This window comes from Scyliorhinus torazame, chromosome 12 (assembly GCF_047496885.1).
Source record: "Scyliorhinus torazame isolate Kashiwa2021f chromosome 12, sScyTor2.1, whole genome shotgun sequence".
Taxonomy (NCBI): Eukaryota; Metazoa; Chordata; class Chondrichthyes; order Carcharhiniformes; family Scyliorhinidae; genus Scyliorhinus; species Scyliorhinus torazame.
The window spans coordinates 44513824-44527622 of record NC_092718.1 but is presented as its reverse complement, the minus strand read 5'-3'; the positions used below and the strand labels follow the sequence as shown (position 1 = coordinate 44527622).

The 13799-nt window shown below is 46.2% G+C and overlaps 1 protein-coding gene across 1 annotated transcript in view; it reads left to right on the top strand.

The window, feature by feature from the left end:
* The window catches only part of pdia3 (protein disulfide isomerase family A, member 3), a 48221-nt gene that overhangs the window by 12144 nt on the left and 22278 nt on the right, over window positions 1–13799 (top strand). The window contains exons 2-4 of the mRNA XM_072470782.1: window positions 2387–2465; window positions 4123–4240; window positions 6150–6257. Coding sequence (XP_072326883.1) covers window positions 2387–2465; window positions 4123–4240; window positions 6150–6257 — 305 coding nt within the window. The remainder of the gene's footprint in view (window positions 1–2386; window positions 2466–4122; window positions 4241–6149; window positions 6258–13799) is intronic.

Below are 13799 nucleotides of genomic sequence, written 5' to 3'. Positions count from 1 at the left end.
ACCTTTTGTGCTGTGCCTCGTGCGTCTCTGTCTTCACCACCAGGCCCTGTATTTAGTCTTCATTTTCAGCAGCCTTTGCCTTCACGACCCGAAGCTCCTGCTCTTGGGTCTTCTGCTCCTCCTTTAGCCCTTCAATCGCCTGTAATATCGGGGCCAACAGCTCCTTCTTCAACTCCTTTTTCAGCTCTTCCACACAGCGCCGCAGGAACTCTTGTTGGTCCGGGCCCCATAACAAACGGCCACCTTCCGACGCCATCTTGCTTTGAGCTTCCCTTCCTTGTCGCTGCTCCAGAGGATCCTCCGCAATCCGGCCGCTATCCTCTCCCTTATCCATGCGTGTCCGGGGGGGATTCCCTTCTGGTTTACCGCACAGTATTTTTGGCCGTTTAAATTGCCGTTGAGGCTCCTATTAAGAGCCCAAAAGTCCGTTCCGACGGGAGCTGCCGAAACGTGAGACTTAGCTGGTCATCGCCGCACCCGGAAGTCTTTTCCCTGATCTTTTAAGTAACAGATTGATATAATTTGTGAAATTTGCAGTATTGTAAAAATGTAACCCCATATCAGGCTCTGTATTCAAGGCCTTGTGTTACTGACTTGAATTCTTTAGCTGTGATTCAATTCCTTTGCATTAGTATAACAATATAACTGGGGAAGGCTTTTGGTTTAAATCAACTTTTGTGTACCAGTGTGTACAATTATGGCACTGGAGCAGCAACCCAGAGGTAATGAATTCAAATCCTACCATGAAAATGAATTTGATAATCGGAAAATTTGTAGGCAGATGCCAGATAAAATTGCCACAGAAACTGAAATGTCTACCCTACTAGTTACTGATATTCTTCAGCCTACTTGTCTCGTGAACATGTTTGATATCTTGTGAAGTGGCTGAAGAAAGTCACAGGAAAATGTCCTTTTTTAAAAATCATTTCAAGTCTAGTTCCACTTGGTGTAAAATTGTTAACAGGCAATTGGTCGCAACTTGCATTCCTCCACCTTTGCTGAAACCACCTGAATGGTGGTATAACAGTTACAAATTCAGTATGGCAGGTGGCAAATAATGGAAGTGGATTAAATGTTACATGCGCCGTCAGCTAGTTTTGTAAAGTGATCAGTATAATAACTTGTGGAAATCAGCAAAGTTATTTAAGATTCTTTATGTTGCAATAAGGTTGCCGCATTATAACAGTGGCAAGGTACTGAAAATGTAATGCCTGTAGACAGCAATAAACGTCATAAACTGCAGTGTGTAGATAGAATGTTGTAATGTGGTTGGTTGGTCTGTCCAAGCAGTTGAAGTGGATTCTTTTATAACAGTTGGTGATATAGAATTGCAAATTCCCTGAATGAAAGGACCTTTTCTAACTCAAATTATTAATTATTTTTGTAATTATGTTAAATTTGTGATCTGTTTTATTGACCTGTGGAAACAATGTGTTACTATTTACTCTATCGTAACCCTTGTAATTGTGGAGACCTTGGCTGGATTCTCCATTTCAGGGACTATGTCCCCACGCCGTTGTGAAAACTCTGGCCTTTTACGCCAGAAAAACTGGCGTCAAAAGGCCACATATTCACAGCTCTGCAGGGGGCTAGCAGGGAGCCGTTGTGAAGCTCGCAGCTCCAGCTGTAGATATTGTACCCCGCACGTCCGGGTCAGGGGCCACCCATGCACACTGTGGCCGCACTGTGCACCATGGTGGAATTAGTGCTCCCGATCGGCCGCGCGCCCAGACCGCCCGCTCAAAAATACCCCAGTCTCTTATGAGGCCCCCCCTGCCGTCCGATTGGCCTGACCATGGCGCCTCGTGAGTTTCCAGAATGGCTGGGGCAATGTTAGAAATACGCCGACAGGACTTCGGCCGGTCGGGGGTGGAGAATAGTGGTGCGGGCCTCAAGCAATGGCCGCAGGTGGGCGATTCCTGGGTATGCCGCTTTTCAGGGACCGGAGAATCGAGGAACCGACGCTGGTCCCGATTCCGTGCGTGGAACTGGATTCTCTGCCCCAGCGGCGAATGCTATTTTGGCGTCGTGCTGCAGACAATTCAGCCCCTTCTATCAGATCATTAACCCTCCTCCGTTTTAATTTAACATAAAACTATTTCTTGACTCTTCTTTCGCAACCAATTCCTCATTCCTAGTAACAATTACTGAGTCAAAATCTTGGAACTCCTTTCTTAACAGTACGGTGTACCTACAACACATGGATTGTAGCATTTTAAGAAGGCGGCTCGTTACCTTTTTGAGGGCAATTAGGGATGGGGAATAAATGTTGGCCTAGCCAACAACGCCCACACGCCGTGAAAGAATCCAGTCTAGCCTAGTGCAATAGTTGTAAGATCTGCTCTGGCATACTGTTTTCTAATCATTTGTGTCCGCCTTTCTGCAGGTGTGGCCACTGTAAGCGGTTGGCCCCAGAGTATGAAGCTGCTGCCACTAGGTTGAAAGGCAAAGTTCCTCTTGCCAAGGTGAGTTACTGAGGACACATCTGCATGGGTTACTTAATGCTAGTTTTAATTCCAAATATAACAAACTGGACACCATTTCAAAAATGTGAATCTGCACGTTCTTTTCTGCCACCTATTTCCTTCTGTTATGGGCCAGGGTTTAGAGAAATCCAAAGTGTATCATGGAGTTCACCTGACCCTCAACTTTTACTAGATTGTGGTATGGGGAGCACACGGCCCACTCTACAGGTATGGTACAGCCGAAATGGAAAAGTATTTTTTAAAGCAAAACAATGTTTATTCTATGAACTCCCCTTAACCATTTTGAAACATAGTGAACATCTTAGCAACCATCAATTCAAATACAACCCCCAAAGAATACACTCAGTAATGCTTACGCTGTCCTTTTAACATCCAGAAGACTTACAAAAGAAATACCTTTTAACAGAAGACATCAGGTTAAAGTCACTACTGAAAACAATTATAATTCTGAATGTACAAAGAGATAGTCTTTTGATGGCAGAGAGAAGAGCAGTATACCTGCTTGGTCTGGCTTCAGCTCCAACACTGAAAACAAAACTAAAACACAGCCTGCGCAAAAACGAAAGTAAAAAGCTGACAGACAGCCCAGCTCCACCCACACTCTGACATCACTGCAGTAGTAAACATCTTCTATTTACAGGTAGTGATAACAAAATTAAAATAGTAAAAACAGACACATCCCCTTGCCAGAGGAAATGTTTCTCGGAAGTATATGGGTAACTAGAAAGGTGAATTTCGGACTAGTTTATATACATTGCATCATGTATAAGAATTAGTTGTAATTAATAGTTACGCAATGTTTTAATTGCTGAGATCTTAACAGGTGGAGTTACCAAGTGTTGGTATATGACTAAAGTGGAAACTAATGAAAGAAATGCAAATTGGGAGCAATTTCTGGCATGCCCAAATAGTTGTTTCAAGCTACAAAGTGACAACCCTTATCTGAAACTGTTAAGACACCAGCATTGTTTGGCAAAGATAGACTACGTTTAGGCATTAGGTTGGAGAAGTGTATGGTTCCTTTAAGATCCGGAAGAGGTGGTAGTCGTCCCTTATGAACAAGGTTACATCGGGGAATGAATCTTCGTTTGGTATGACTATGACCGTGGAAACACACGGAGGAACATTTTGAATGCCAAACTCGGTCTGCATTTTAGTGTCAGTGTTACAAGGGTTTACGTGGTTGGGTTGAAGTTTTGTGGTTTTACACTCATAATACTTTACCGTTGATTCATCATGGATTAGTAAAACATTGGAAGTACAGTCTTCAGAAATGTGATGAGATGAGAAACTAAGAGAACTTGGGCAAATCACTTGTATATCACTACTGCTGGTTCTTGTCCTAAATTATTAATCGGATCATTTCTCATGTACTAATGCCTATAAAACATTGAATACCGATGGAAGCAAAAAACAGCAGTGTTCCTGTATTAAATCAGTTTTTAATTATTTGACATGAATATAAATTGCAGATACCCTGCTGAAAGTCTTTGAAATAGGAAAACTACTTAAATTTCCTTTTCATTTTCTTGTAACAGTTGAGACACCACTTAAGTGTTGTAAGATTTGTATTTTTGAAGTAGCTGGAAGTCAGCTGCCATTCTGGTCTGATATTTTGTGCAAACTCTTCAACCAGGTTGACTGCACTGCAAATACAAACATATGTACCAAGTATGGAGTCAGTGGATACCCAACTTTGAAGATATTCCGTGATGGTGAGGAATCTGGTTCCTATGACGGTCCTAGAACCGCAGGTAAGAACTAATATGGTGAGAATTCTTCCCCATTAGTGGCTATAAGTTTACAATACTTGTTGGCAGCTAATGTCACCACCGAGGAGGTAGTTCAGACCACTATTTGTACCTTGATGGATTTAAAATTGTCAGCGTCTGAGAGTTCTTTATTACAAATCAGGTTTACTTATCAAGTTCTTTAAGGATTAGATCAAGCTTTTTTTAATAAATAAGGGGCAATTTAGCTTAGCCAATCCACCTACCCTGCACATCTTTGGGTTGTGGGGGTGAGACCCAAGCAGACACTGGGAGAATGTGCAAACTCCACGAGGACAGAGACCAGGGCCGGGATCTAACCTGGGTCCTTGGCGCCGCGAGGCAGCAGTGCTAACCCTAGGATCAAGCTTATCTATTGTTCGGGCTTTCATTTTGATGTCACCTCTTTCTCTAATTTCTTTCATCTCCCTGTGTGCTTCTGTTTTATCCATGGGTTTCATATCCTGTTGTCTTAACCCTACAAAAACTCTTTTCTCAATCTGCTGCAGCCTTTAATGCCACTCTATCCTCTAAAGCCTCCCTTCAGTTATTCAGCTTAGTGAAAATACCCTATCTCTGCTCATGTCTGTCACATAACCCCTTGAGCATATCTTCCTGTCCCAGTATAGTTACCCGTGCTGACCTTCAAAAGCCCATCTATTCGTAGCTCCTTCCTGGCCCACATCGACATGCTGCTCCTGAGTGTTATCATCAAACATGGAGCGATTTGTATTTTGAATCCAGTTCTATGCTTCCATCACCGATTTCAATTCCTCAACTGCCTTTTTGTCTCACTGCTTATCTGACATCAAATCTTGGATGAGCCAGGGTTAAACATTTTTGGATGACAGAAACCATTATGCTCCGCCCTACCACAAGCTCCATATCGTTTCCATTGATTCCATGTGCTGCCCAAGCCACCATCTTGAGTATAGCCAAGCTGTTTGAAACCTTGATCTCTTTTGACTCCAACCTGAACTTTACCAGCTTATCATTGTCAAAAGACTTAGTAATTTTGCCTGTCAGCTCCACGCCCAGGTGATGGTAGCATAGTAGTAATGAGGCCTGGACTCGTGTTCTGGAGACATGGGTTCAAACTCACCATGGCGGTTTGGGGAACTTAAATCAATTAATTAAAATCTGGAATTAAATAATCTCATTAATAGTCATGAAACATGGATTGTGGTAAAAATCTATCTGGTTCGTTATCCTTTGGGGAAGAAGATCTGTCGTCCTTACCTGATATGGCCTACACGTGATTTCAGTCCCACAGCAATGTGGTTAGTTCTTAATTGCCCAAGAAGTGGTACAGAAAGCCACTCTGTTGTTTTAAACCATTATAGAAAAAAAGCAGCCATGCCACGTACTGTCATGAAGGTGACTTGCTCACCCATCAACGTTTCAAGGACAATTAAGAATGGACAATTCACGTCGGCTGCAGTGACACACTCATCCCAATAACTAAATTTCTGCTCATTAAACCCCTTGTGCCTTATCACCACCAGATGTCCATTCCAGAGCATCAGCTTGCTCACAATCCTCATTTCTCACACTCCTTGCTTACCAGTACATTGGCTTCAGATCTCCCAATGCCACCATTTCAACCGTGTATTTCAAATTTTTATATGGCCTCTCCTATCCCCATCTCTACTGCCTTCAGCCTTGCATCACCTGCCACCACTCCAGAACTCTGCTTTCCTTTGACTTTGGCCTCTTACTTGCCAATTATCTGAACAACAAATAGTTTTGCGTATCATGTCCTTTGACTCATCCGATGCTGCTGTATAATTGTTGTATAGTTTTGGCTTGGCGTCACTCGAGTTGAGAACACTAACTTGATTGTAAGAATGTCTTTAGTTCTGCAGTAACTCATCCATCTGCTATATTTTCACAGATGGAATTGTCAGCCAGCTGAAGAAACAAGCAGGACCAAGCTCCGTAGAAATTAAAACTGCTGACGAATTGGAGAACTTCATTAATGACGCCGATGCTTCAGTTGTTGGTGAGTAGCTGTCAGTAAAACTAATGGAACGCAAGTATTTTCACCCCCCCCCCCCCGCAACCTGCTGACATCTTAACTTATCTCGAAGAAGTCGCTAAAGGCTGCCACCTCTATCCACAGGACCCCTCAATGCAAACTTTATTTTTTCTAACCTGAGAAACTGCCATGTCACTCACCCACACCCCACCGGTTTTGGGGGCCCACGAGTCCCTCCATTCTAATAAGATACATCTCTGGGCTACCAGGGAGTCAAAGGCCAAGACATTGCCCACTCTTGTCCCCTGGACTCCTTGGTCTTCTAACACACCAAAAATGGCTACATCTGGACTCGGGACCACCTTTACCTTCAGGACCTCCGACATAACGTCAGCAGACCCCTGCCAGAATCCCCAAGCTTTGGACAGGCCCAAAACATAACACAATTCGCAGGCCCACTTGCACACCTTTCCTCTACCCGTTCAAAAAACCTGCTCATCCTGGCCACAGTCATGTGCCCTGTGGACCACCTTAGACTGGATGAGGCTAAGCCTAGCTTCACTCTCCTCGAGGCATCCTCGCACAGCCTAGCCTCAAACCCCCTACCCAACTCTTCCTCCCACTTGCGCTTCACTACCCCTATCAGGGCTTCCTTCCAGTCCATCAGTTCCTCTTAAATTTCTGACATCTTCCCCTCCACAACCCCTGTTTTTGACACCATCTTATCCGGCAGATGAGGAAAGGATTGTACCTGCCTCCGAATAAAATCCCTCGCCTGAAAATACTGGAACACATTCCCGATGGGCAGCTCAAATTCCTCCTTCAACTCCTCCAGGCTAGGAAAGCCGCGTCAATGAACAGATCCCCAAATCGCTCAATCCCCGCATGATATCACCCCTGGAAAGCCCCCCCACCCCGGAGCACCCCCTGCTCCCTCGCCTCATTAAACGCCCTCAGCAGCAAAGGCCCCAGGTCCCCCGAAAGTTTTCGAAAAATTCCACTGGAAACACATCTACGCCCGGGGCATTCCCCGTCTCCTTCGCCCCAAGACCCTCCACCAGCCCAATGGGGGCTCCCAGCCCCTCCAGCAGGTCCTCCTCCACCCTTGGAAACTCCAACCCCTCAATTGCCTCATTCCCTCCCCCCAGCTGTGGGATCCGACTCATACAGCCTCCTGTAAAAATCTCCAAACACCTCAATCACCCCCACCAGATCCAAGACCGTGTTTCCGCTCCCCTATCCTTCACTTTTCCGATCTCCCTCGCTGCCTCCTGCTTCTTCGGTTGATGTGCCGACATCCTACTCGCCTTCTCCCCATATTCATAGCTGCCTTCCTCAACTGCCCTATTGCCTTCCCCGTAGATAATAACTCAAAACTCAATTTGCAATTTGCTGCTCCCTCAACACCCCCGTCTCTGAGGTCTCTGAATACCTCCTATCCACCTGCAAAATCTCCTTCACTAACCTTGCGATCTCTGCCTGCTCTGTTTTATCCCTGTGTCCCCGTATCAAAATAAACTTCCCCCTTACTACTGCCTTTAGTGCCTCCCACAACCGAAACCTCACTTGTGTCGTTCAGCTCCACATATCCCCAAATGGCAGTCCTCACCTGCTTACAGACCTCCTCATCTGCCAACATCCAACCTCTGCTGCGGGCGGACCCCCCCAACACCAAAAACCAATTTACTTGTAAATCCACCCAGTGTGGCGCATGGTCCGATACTATAATTGGCCAGTACTCCGAACTGACCACCCCTGCCAATAACACAAGAAAGTTGATTCGGGAGTACACACTCTATGCATGTGGAAGAAAAATCAAAAATACCTTCGTCCTTGGCCTGTCAAACCTCCACGGATCCACCCGCCATGTGTTCCATAAGCCCCCCTTAGTTCCTTCGCCACCGCCGATACTCTCCCCGTCCTCGGACTCGACCGATCCAACTTTGGATCCAGAGCTGTATTAAAATCACACACGCACCCTACCCCCATTCTCAATCGGTGCGAGTCCAGGTCTGGGATCTACCCCGCACCCGCCTCATGAACTCTACATCATCCCAGTTCGGGCATTAACATTCACCAATACCACCGACATACCTTCCAATTTCCCACTCACCATAACATATCTCCCTCCAGAGTCCGCCACTATGCTCCCCACTTTAAAAGCTACCTGTTTATTTATCAATACTGGTACCCCCTCGTCTTACAGTCCAGTCAAAAAAGAAATACCTGCCCTACCCACCCTTTCCTAAGGCCCCCGCCCCCCCCAACTCGAACACTATCCCGGTGCAAACAACAACACCAACATTCAAAACCCAAAAACAAACAAAAGAGCAACCACCCATCATCAACAGAAGCACACAGGACAATGGCCCCCAGAGCAAACAACCCAAAAGGAACAAAAACAAAGATCTCCAATTGTCCCTCACAAAGTCCATTGCTTCCTCCAGCGTCCCAAAATAAAGTTCACAGTCATTGTAAGTCACCAAGAGACGACTGGGTGCAGCATTCCAAATTTCATTCCCTTCTTAAAGAGGGCAGTCTTCACCTTGTTGAAGCCCGCTCTCCTCTTGGCATACCCAGGTCCTGGTACACTCAAAATTTGCTGCCCTCACAGGTACATTGCCTTATCTGCCTAGCCCACCTCGGGATCTGTTCCTTCTCCAAAAGCCAGTGCAGCTGAAACACCATCGCCATTGGCGGCCCGTTCCCCTTCGGCTTCCTCATTGGCACTCTGTATACCTGGTCCACCTCCAAGGGTCGGTTCAAAGGCCCCCTCTCCCAGCAACTTCTCAAACATCTGAGCCAAGTACGAGCCAGCATCTGCTCCCTCGCTGCCCTCCGGCAGCCCCACGATCCTCGGGTTCTGCCTCTGGGACCAGTTCTCCAAATCCTCCACCTTCTCCTGCAGCCACCTCGGAGTATCCTGCATCACCTCCATCTTGGCCGCCATCGAGGTGAGCTTCTCCGTGCGCTCACCCACCATCGTCTCCACCCTCTGGAACGCCTGGTTCTGAGCCTCCAGCCGAGTTTGGTATTCAAAATGTTCTTCCGTGAGTTTCTGCGGTCATAGTAGATTCATTCCCCGATGTAATCTTGTTCATAAGGGACGACTACCACCTCTTCCGGATCTTAAAGGAACCATACACTTCTCCAACCTAATGCCTAAATGCAGTCTATCTTTGCCAAACCATGCTAGTGTCTTAACAGTTTCAGATTAAGGGTTGCCACTTTGTAGCTTGAAACAACTATTGGGCGTGCCAGAAATTGCTCCCAATTTGCATTTCTTTCATTAATTTCCACTTTAGTCATATACCAACACTTGGTAACTCCACCCGTTAAGATCTCAGCAATTAAAACATTGCGTAACTATTAATTACAACTAATTCTGATACATGATGCAATATATATAAACTAGTCCAAAATTCACCTTTCTAGTTACCCATATACTTCGAGAAACATTTCCTCTGGCAAGGGGATGGGATGTGTCTGTTTTTACTATTTTAATTTTGTTATTACTACCTGTAAATAGAAGATAGCGAAGGAAATAGGTGGCAGAAAAGAGCGTGTAGATTCACATTTTTTGAAATGGTATCCCGTTTGTTATATTTGGAATTAAAACTAGCATTAAGTAACCCATGCAGATGTGTCCTCAGTAACTCACCTTCACAATTAGCCACATTACCCTGTATCCCACGGGCTTTTACCTTCTTGATCTGTTTGCCATGTGGGATCTTGTCACATGCCTTTCTAAAGTCTATGTAGACAACATCCACTGCACTACCCTCATCAATCCTCCTTGGTCACTTCCTCAAATAATTCAATTAAATTTGTACGGCATGACCTTCCTTTAACAAAGCCATGCCGGCTATCCCTGACTATCATCTTGTACACCCCAATTAGTTCTCTCATTCTTTTAAACTCTGGAACATATCGGTCTAAACCGCTCAATCTTTCTTCATCTCTGAAATCAATCCCGTGAACCTCCTAGTTTATACTGTACCCCACTGCAGAACTACTGTTTTATGGATTACCCCCACTAGGTTCTTCTTTCCCTTGCTATTTCTACCCAGACTGAATCTACATCTTTTTTTAAAAATTTAAACTTCCAGCAAGTGTCGGATAGTAAATATCCTTTATTTTAAAAAATATATATATTTTTATTCCCCTTTTTCACATTTTCTCCCAAATTTGCACCCATAAACAATAAGCAGTAACGAATAAAATGTCAATCCCCATATCAAGAACAACAATCCCATCCTCCCACCAACCCCCAAACAACTGCCTGCATGTTAACATAATAACAAAAGGGAATCCGGAATCACCCAGTCACCATTAACACATACAGTCCGTTCCCCCAACTAATGTTCGATGTTATCCAATTCTTGAAAGTGCTTAATGAATAACGCCCATTAATTGTAGAACCCCTCCATCCTTCCCCTCAGTTCAATCTTAACCTTCTCAAGATTCAAGAATTCCAATAGGTCCCCCCGCCACACCAGGCCACAGGGTGGAGAGGTTGCTCTCCATCCCAACAGGATCCACTTTCGGGCGATCAACGAGGTGAAGGCTACAACATCTGGCTCCGCACCCGTTTCCAGCCCCGGCCGGTCCAACGCCCCGGATATGGCCTCCTGAGGGCCCAGGTCCAATTTCACATGCACCACTTCAGAGATTACCCTAAAAACCTCCTTCCAGCAATCCTCCAGCTTTGGACAGGACCAAAACATAATGAACGTGATTTGTGCTCCCCCTGCCCCTCATTGTTCACACACCTTCTACCCCCTCAAAGAGCCGGCTAGTCCTTGTCCTTGTGAGGTGTGCTGTATATACCACCTTCAACTGTATCAGCCCCAGCCTCGTGCACAAGGTGGAGGCGTTCACTCTCCGGAGCACCTCACAACAGAACCCCATCTCTATACCCTCTCCCAACTCTTCCTCCCACTTTACTTTGATCCCTTCTCCTCTTCCAAAATAGCCCGATAAACCGTCGACACTACCCCCTTCTCCAGTCCCCCTGTCGTCAGAACCTCCTCCAGCAATGTGGAGGCCCGCTCCTCCGGGAAGCTCTATCTCCTTCCTGGCAAAATCTCAAACCTGCATGTATCTAAACATTTCCTCCTGCTCCAGCCCATACTTGTCTCCCAGCTCCTTCAGTCCAGCAAACCTACCCCCAAGAAACAAGTCTTTTAGTGTCTTAATCCCCTTCTCTAACGTCCTACTTCCCTGGATCAAATCTGTGGTTCCCCCGAATCGACATTTCCCTTGACCCTGCCCCCAACCCAAAGTGTTGGCGAAACTGCCTCCAAATTCTCAATGAAGCTATTATTACCGGACTCTTGAGTATTTCCCCGGGCCAGCGGGAGCGGCACTGTTGCTGGCGCCTTCAATCTCGACCCCCTACACAAACATTCCTTCATTCTGACCCACTGGGAATCAACCCCTCTGACCCAGCTCCGCACCTTCTCCAGATTCGCCGCCCAGTAATAATACATCAGGTTCGGAAGACCCAAACCTCCTGCCTGCCTTCACCTCTGTAGCAGCACCTTTCTACCTCTGGCCACCTACCCTCCCCATATGAATGAGGTCATCTCCTTCAATGTCTCTGAAAAATGCTGTTGGCAGGAAAACCGGCAGGCATTGGAAAATAAACCGAAATTGTGGCAAGACGTTCATTTTAACTGCCTGCACCCGACCCACCAGTGACAGAGGGAGACTATCCCACCCTGCCAGATCAGCTCTCACCCTCCCCACCAAACCAGAAATGTTGTACCTAAGGACCCACCCCCACTCCCGAGCAACCGCACCCTCTGGCATCTAAAGCGAGTTGAATCTACATCTTGATCTCCAGTGCAGATATAATTACTCACTAGAGCACTGATCTCTGCCTTTACCAACAAAGCTACAACGCCTCCTTTTCCTTCCTGCCTATCCTCCCGAAATACTAAGTACCCTTGGATGTTACTCCCAAACCATGTCTCTGTGATCGCCACCAAATCCTATCTGGAGATTATTACCTTTCTTGGTTCAACTTTTTAATTTTGCTCCTAGCTGCTCAGCAGAACCTCTATCTTTGTTCCACCTATATCGCTGGTACCTACATGGACCATGACAACTGGATCTTTTCCCACCCAGTCCCAAGTTCCTCTGGAGCCCAGATGAGAGATCCGGAATCCTGGCACTGGGTAGGCAATACAGCCTTCGGGCTCTCTATCCTGGAGCAATGTCTGCCCCTGACTATACTATCCCCGAATACAACTATATTTCACTTTTCTCCCCCCAACTTGAATGGTTTCCTGTAGCACAGTTTGCTCACCCTCCCTGCAGTCCCAGTTCTCGTCCACACAGGGAGCAAGAATGTCAAACATGAGGCTCCTGCAACCCTGCGTTCTAGACCCCTCCACCTGCCTCACTCATAGTTACGCAAGGTAGTTCATCTAAGGGGCGTGACTGTCTCCTGAAATGCAGCATTTTAAAAATTCATTCTTGGATGTGGGTGGCGCTGGCTGAGCCAGCATTTGTTGCCCATTCCTAATTGTCCTTGAACTGAGTGGCTTGCTAGGCCATTTAGGTGGGGGATAGTTAAGAGTCATCCGCATTGCTGTGTGGGCCAGGAGTCACACCTAGGTCAGACCAGATAAGGATGCCAGATTTCCTTACCTGAAGGACATTAGTAAACCAGATGGATTTTTATGAACATCGGCAATGCTTTTGTGGTCATCTTAGACTCTTAATTCCAGATTTTTATTGAATTGAAATTTCATCATCTGCCGTGACGGGATTCAAACCTGGTCTCTGAATTACTTGTCCAGTGACTATACCATTATGCCACCGCCTCCCCAGGTAACTCTTCCCCCTCCCTGATGTGTCGCAGTTTCCGAAGTTCAGACTCCAGCTCATCAACTCTGAGCCGGAGTTCCCTGAGCAACCAACGCTTGCTACAGGTGTAGTCGCTAGGAACAACAATGGGGTCCACCAGCTCCCACATCATGCAGGTACAACACATCACCTGGCGCTGCAACCTATTTTGTTTAATTTAATTTTTAACTTTCGACTGGTCTTCAGTTTTTTAATCTGTAAAATATTTCTACAATTTCCCTTTAATCTGAAAGCAATTTAGAACGGGTTGTAGTCAAATTAGGAGTTACTTACCAACCAGTGACATTTGTCACTGTTTTTCCCACTTTATGGTGAGCTACTCCCCACAGCTCCCTTCCCACGCTGTTCTAATTGGCCGGGTCTGCCTCTCTGCTCTCTTGTTTCTCACTCTGAAGCTGCTCTCCCTTCACCCACTGTTTTAATTGGCCGGTTCTCTCTTCCCCCCCCCCCCCCCCCCCCCCCCCCCCCCCCCCCCAAATCCCTGGGGATGGCAGCATTTATTACCATCCCTAATTGCCATGCGAATGTGGTGGTGAGCCATCATCTTGAACTGCTGGGGTCAGTGCTGTTGGGAAGGGAGTTTCATGATTTTGATGTAGTGATTGTATAGTTTCAAGTCAGGGTGATGAGTGACTGGGAGGGGAATCTGTTGGTGGTGGTGGTCTCTTAGTATGTGGATGTAGATAGGAG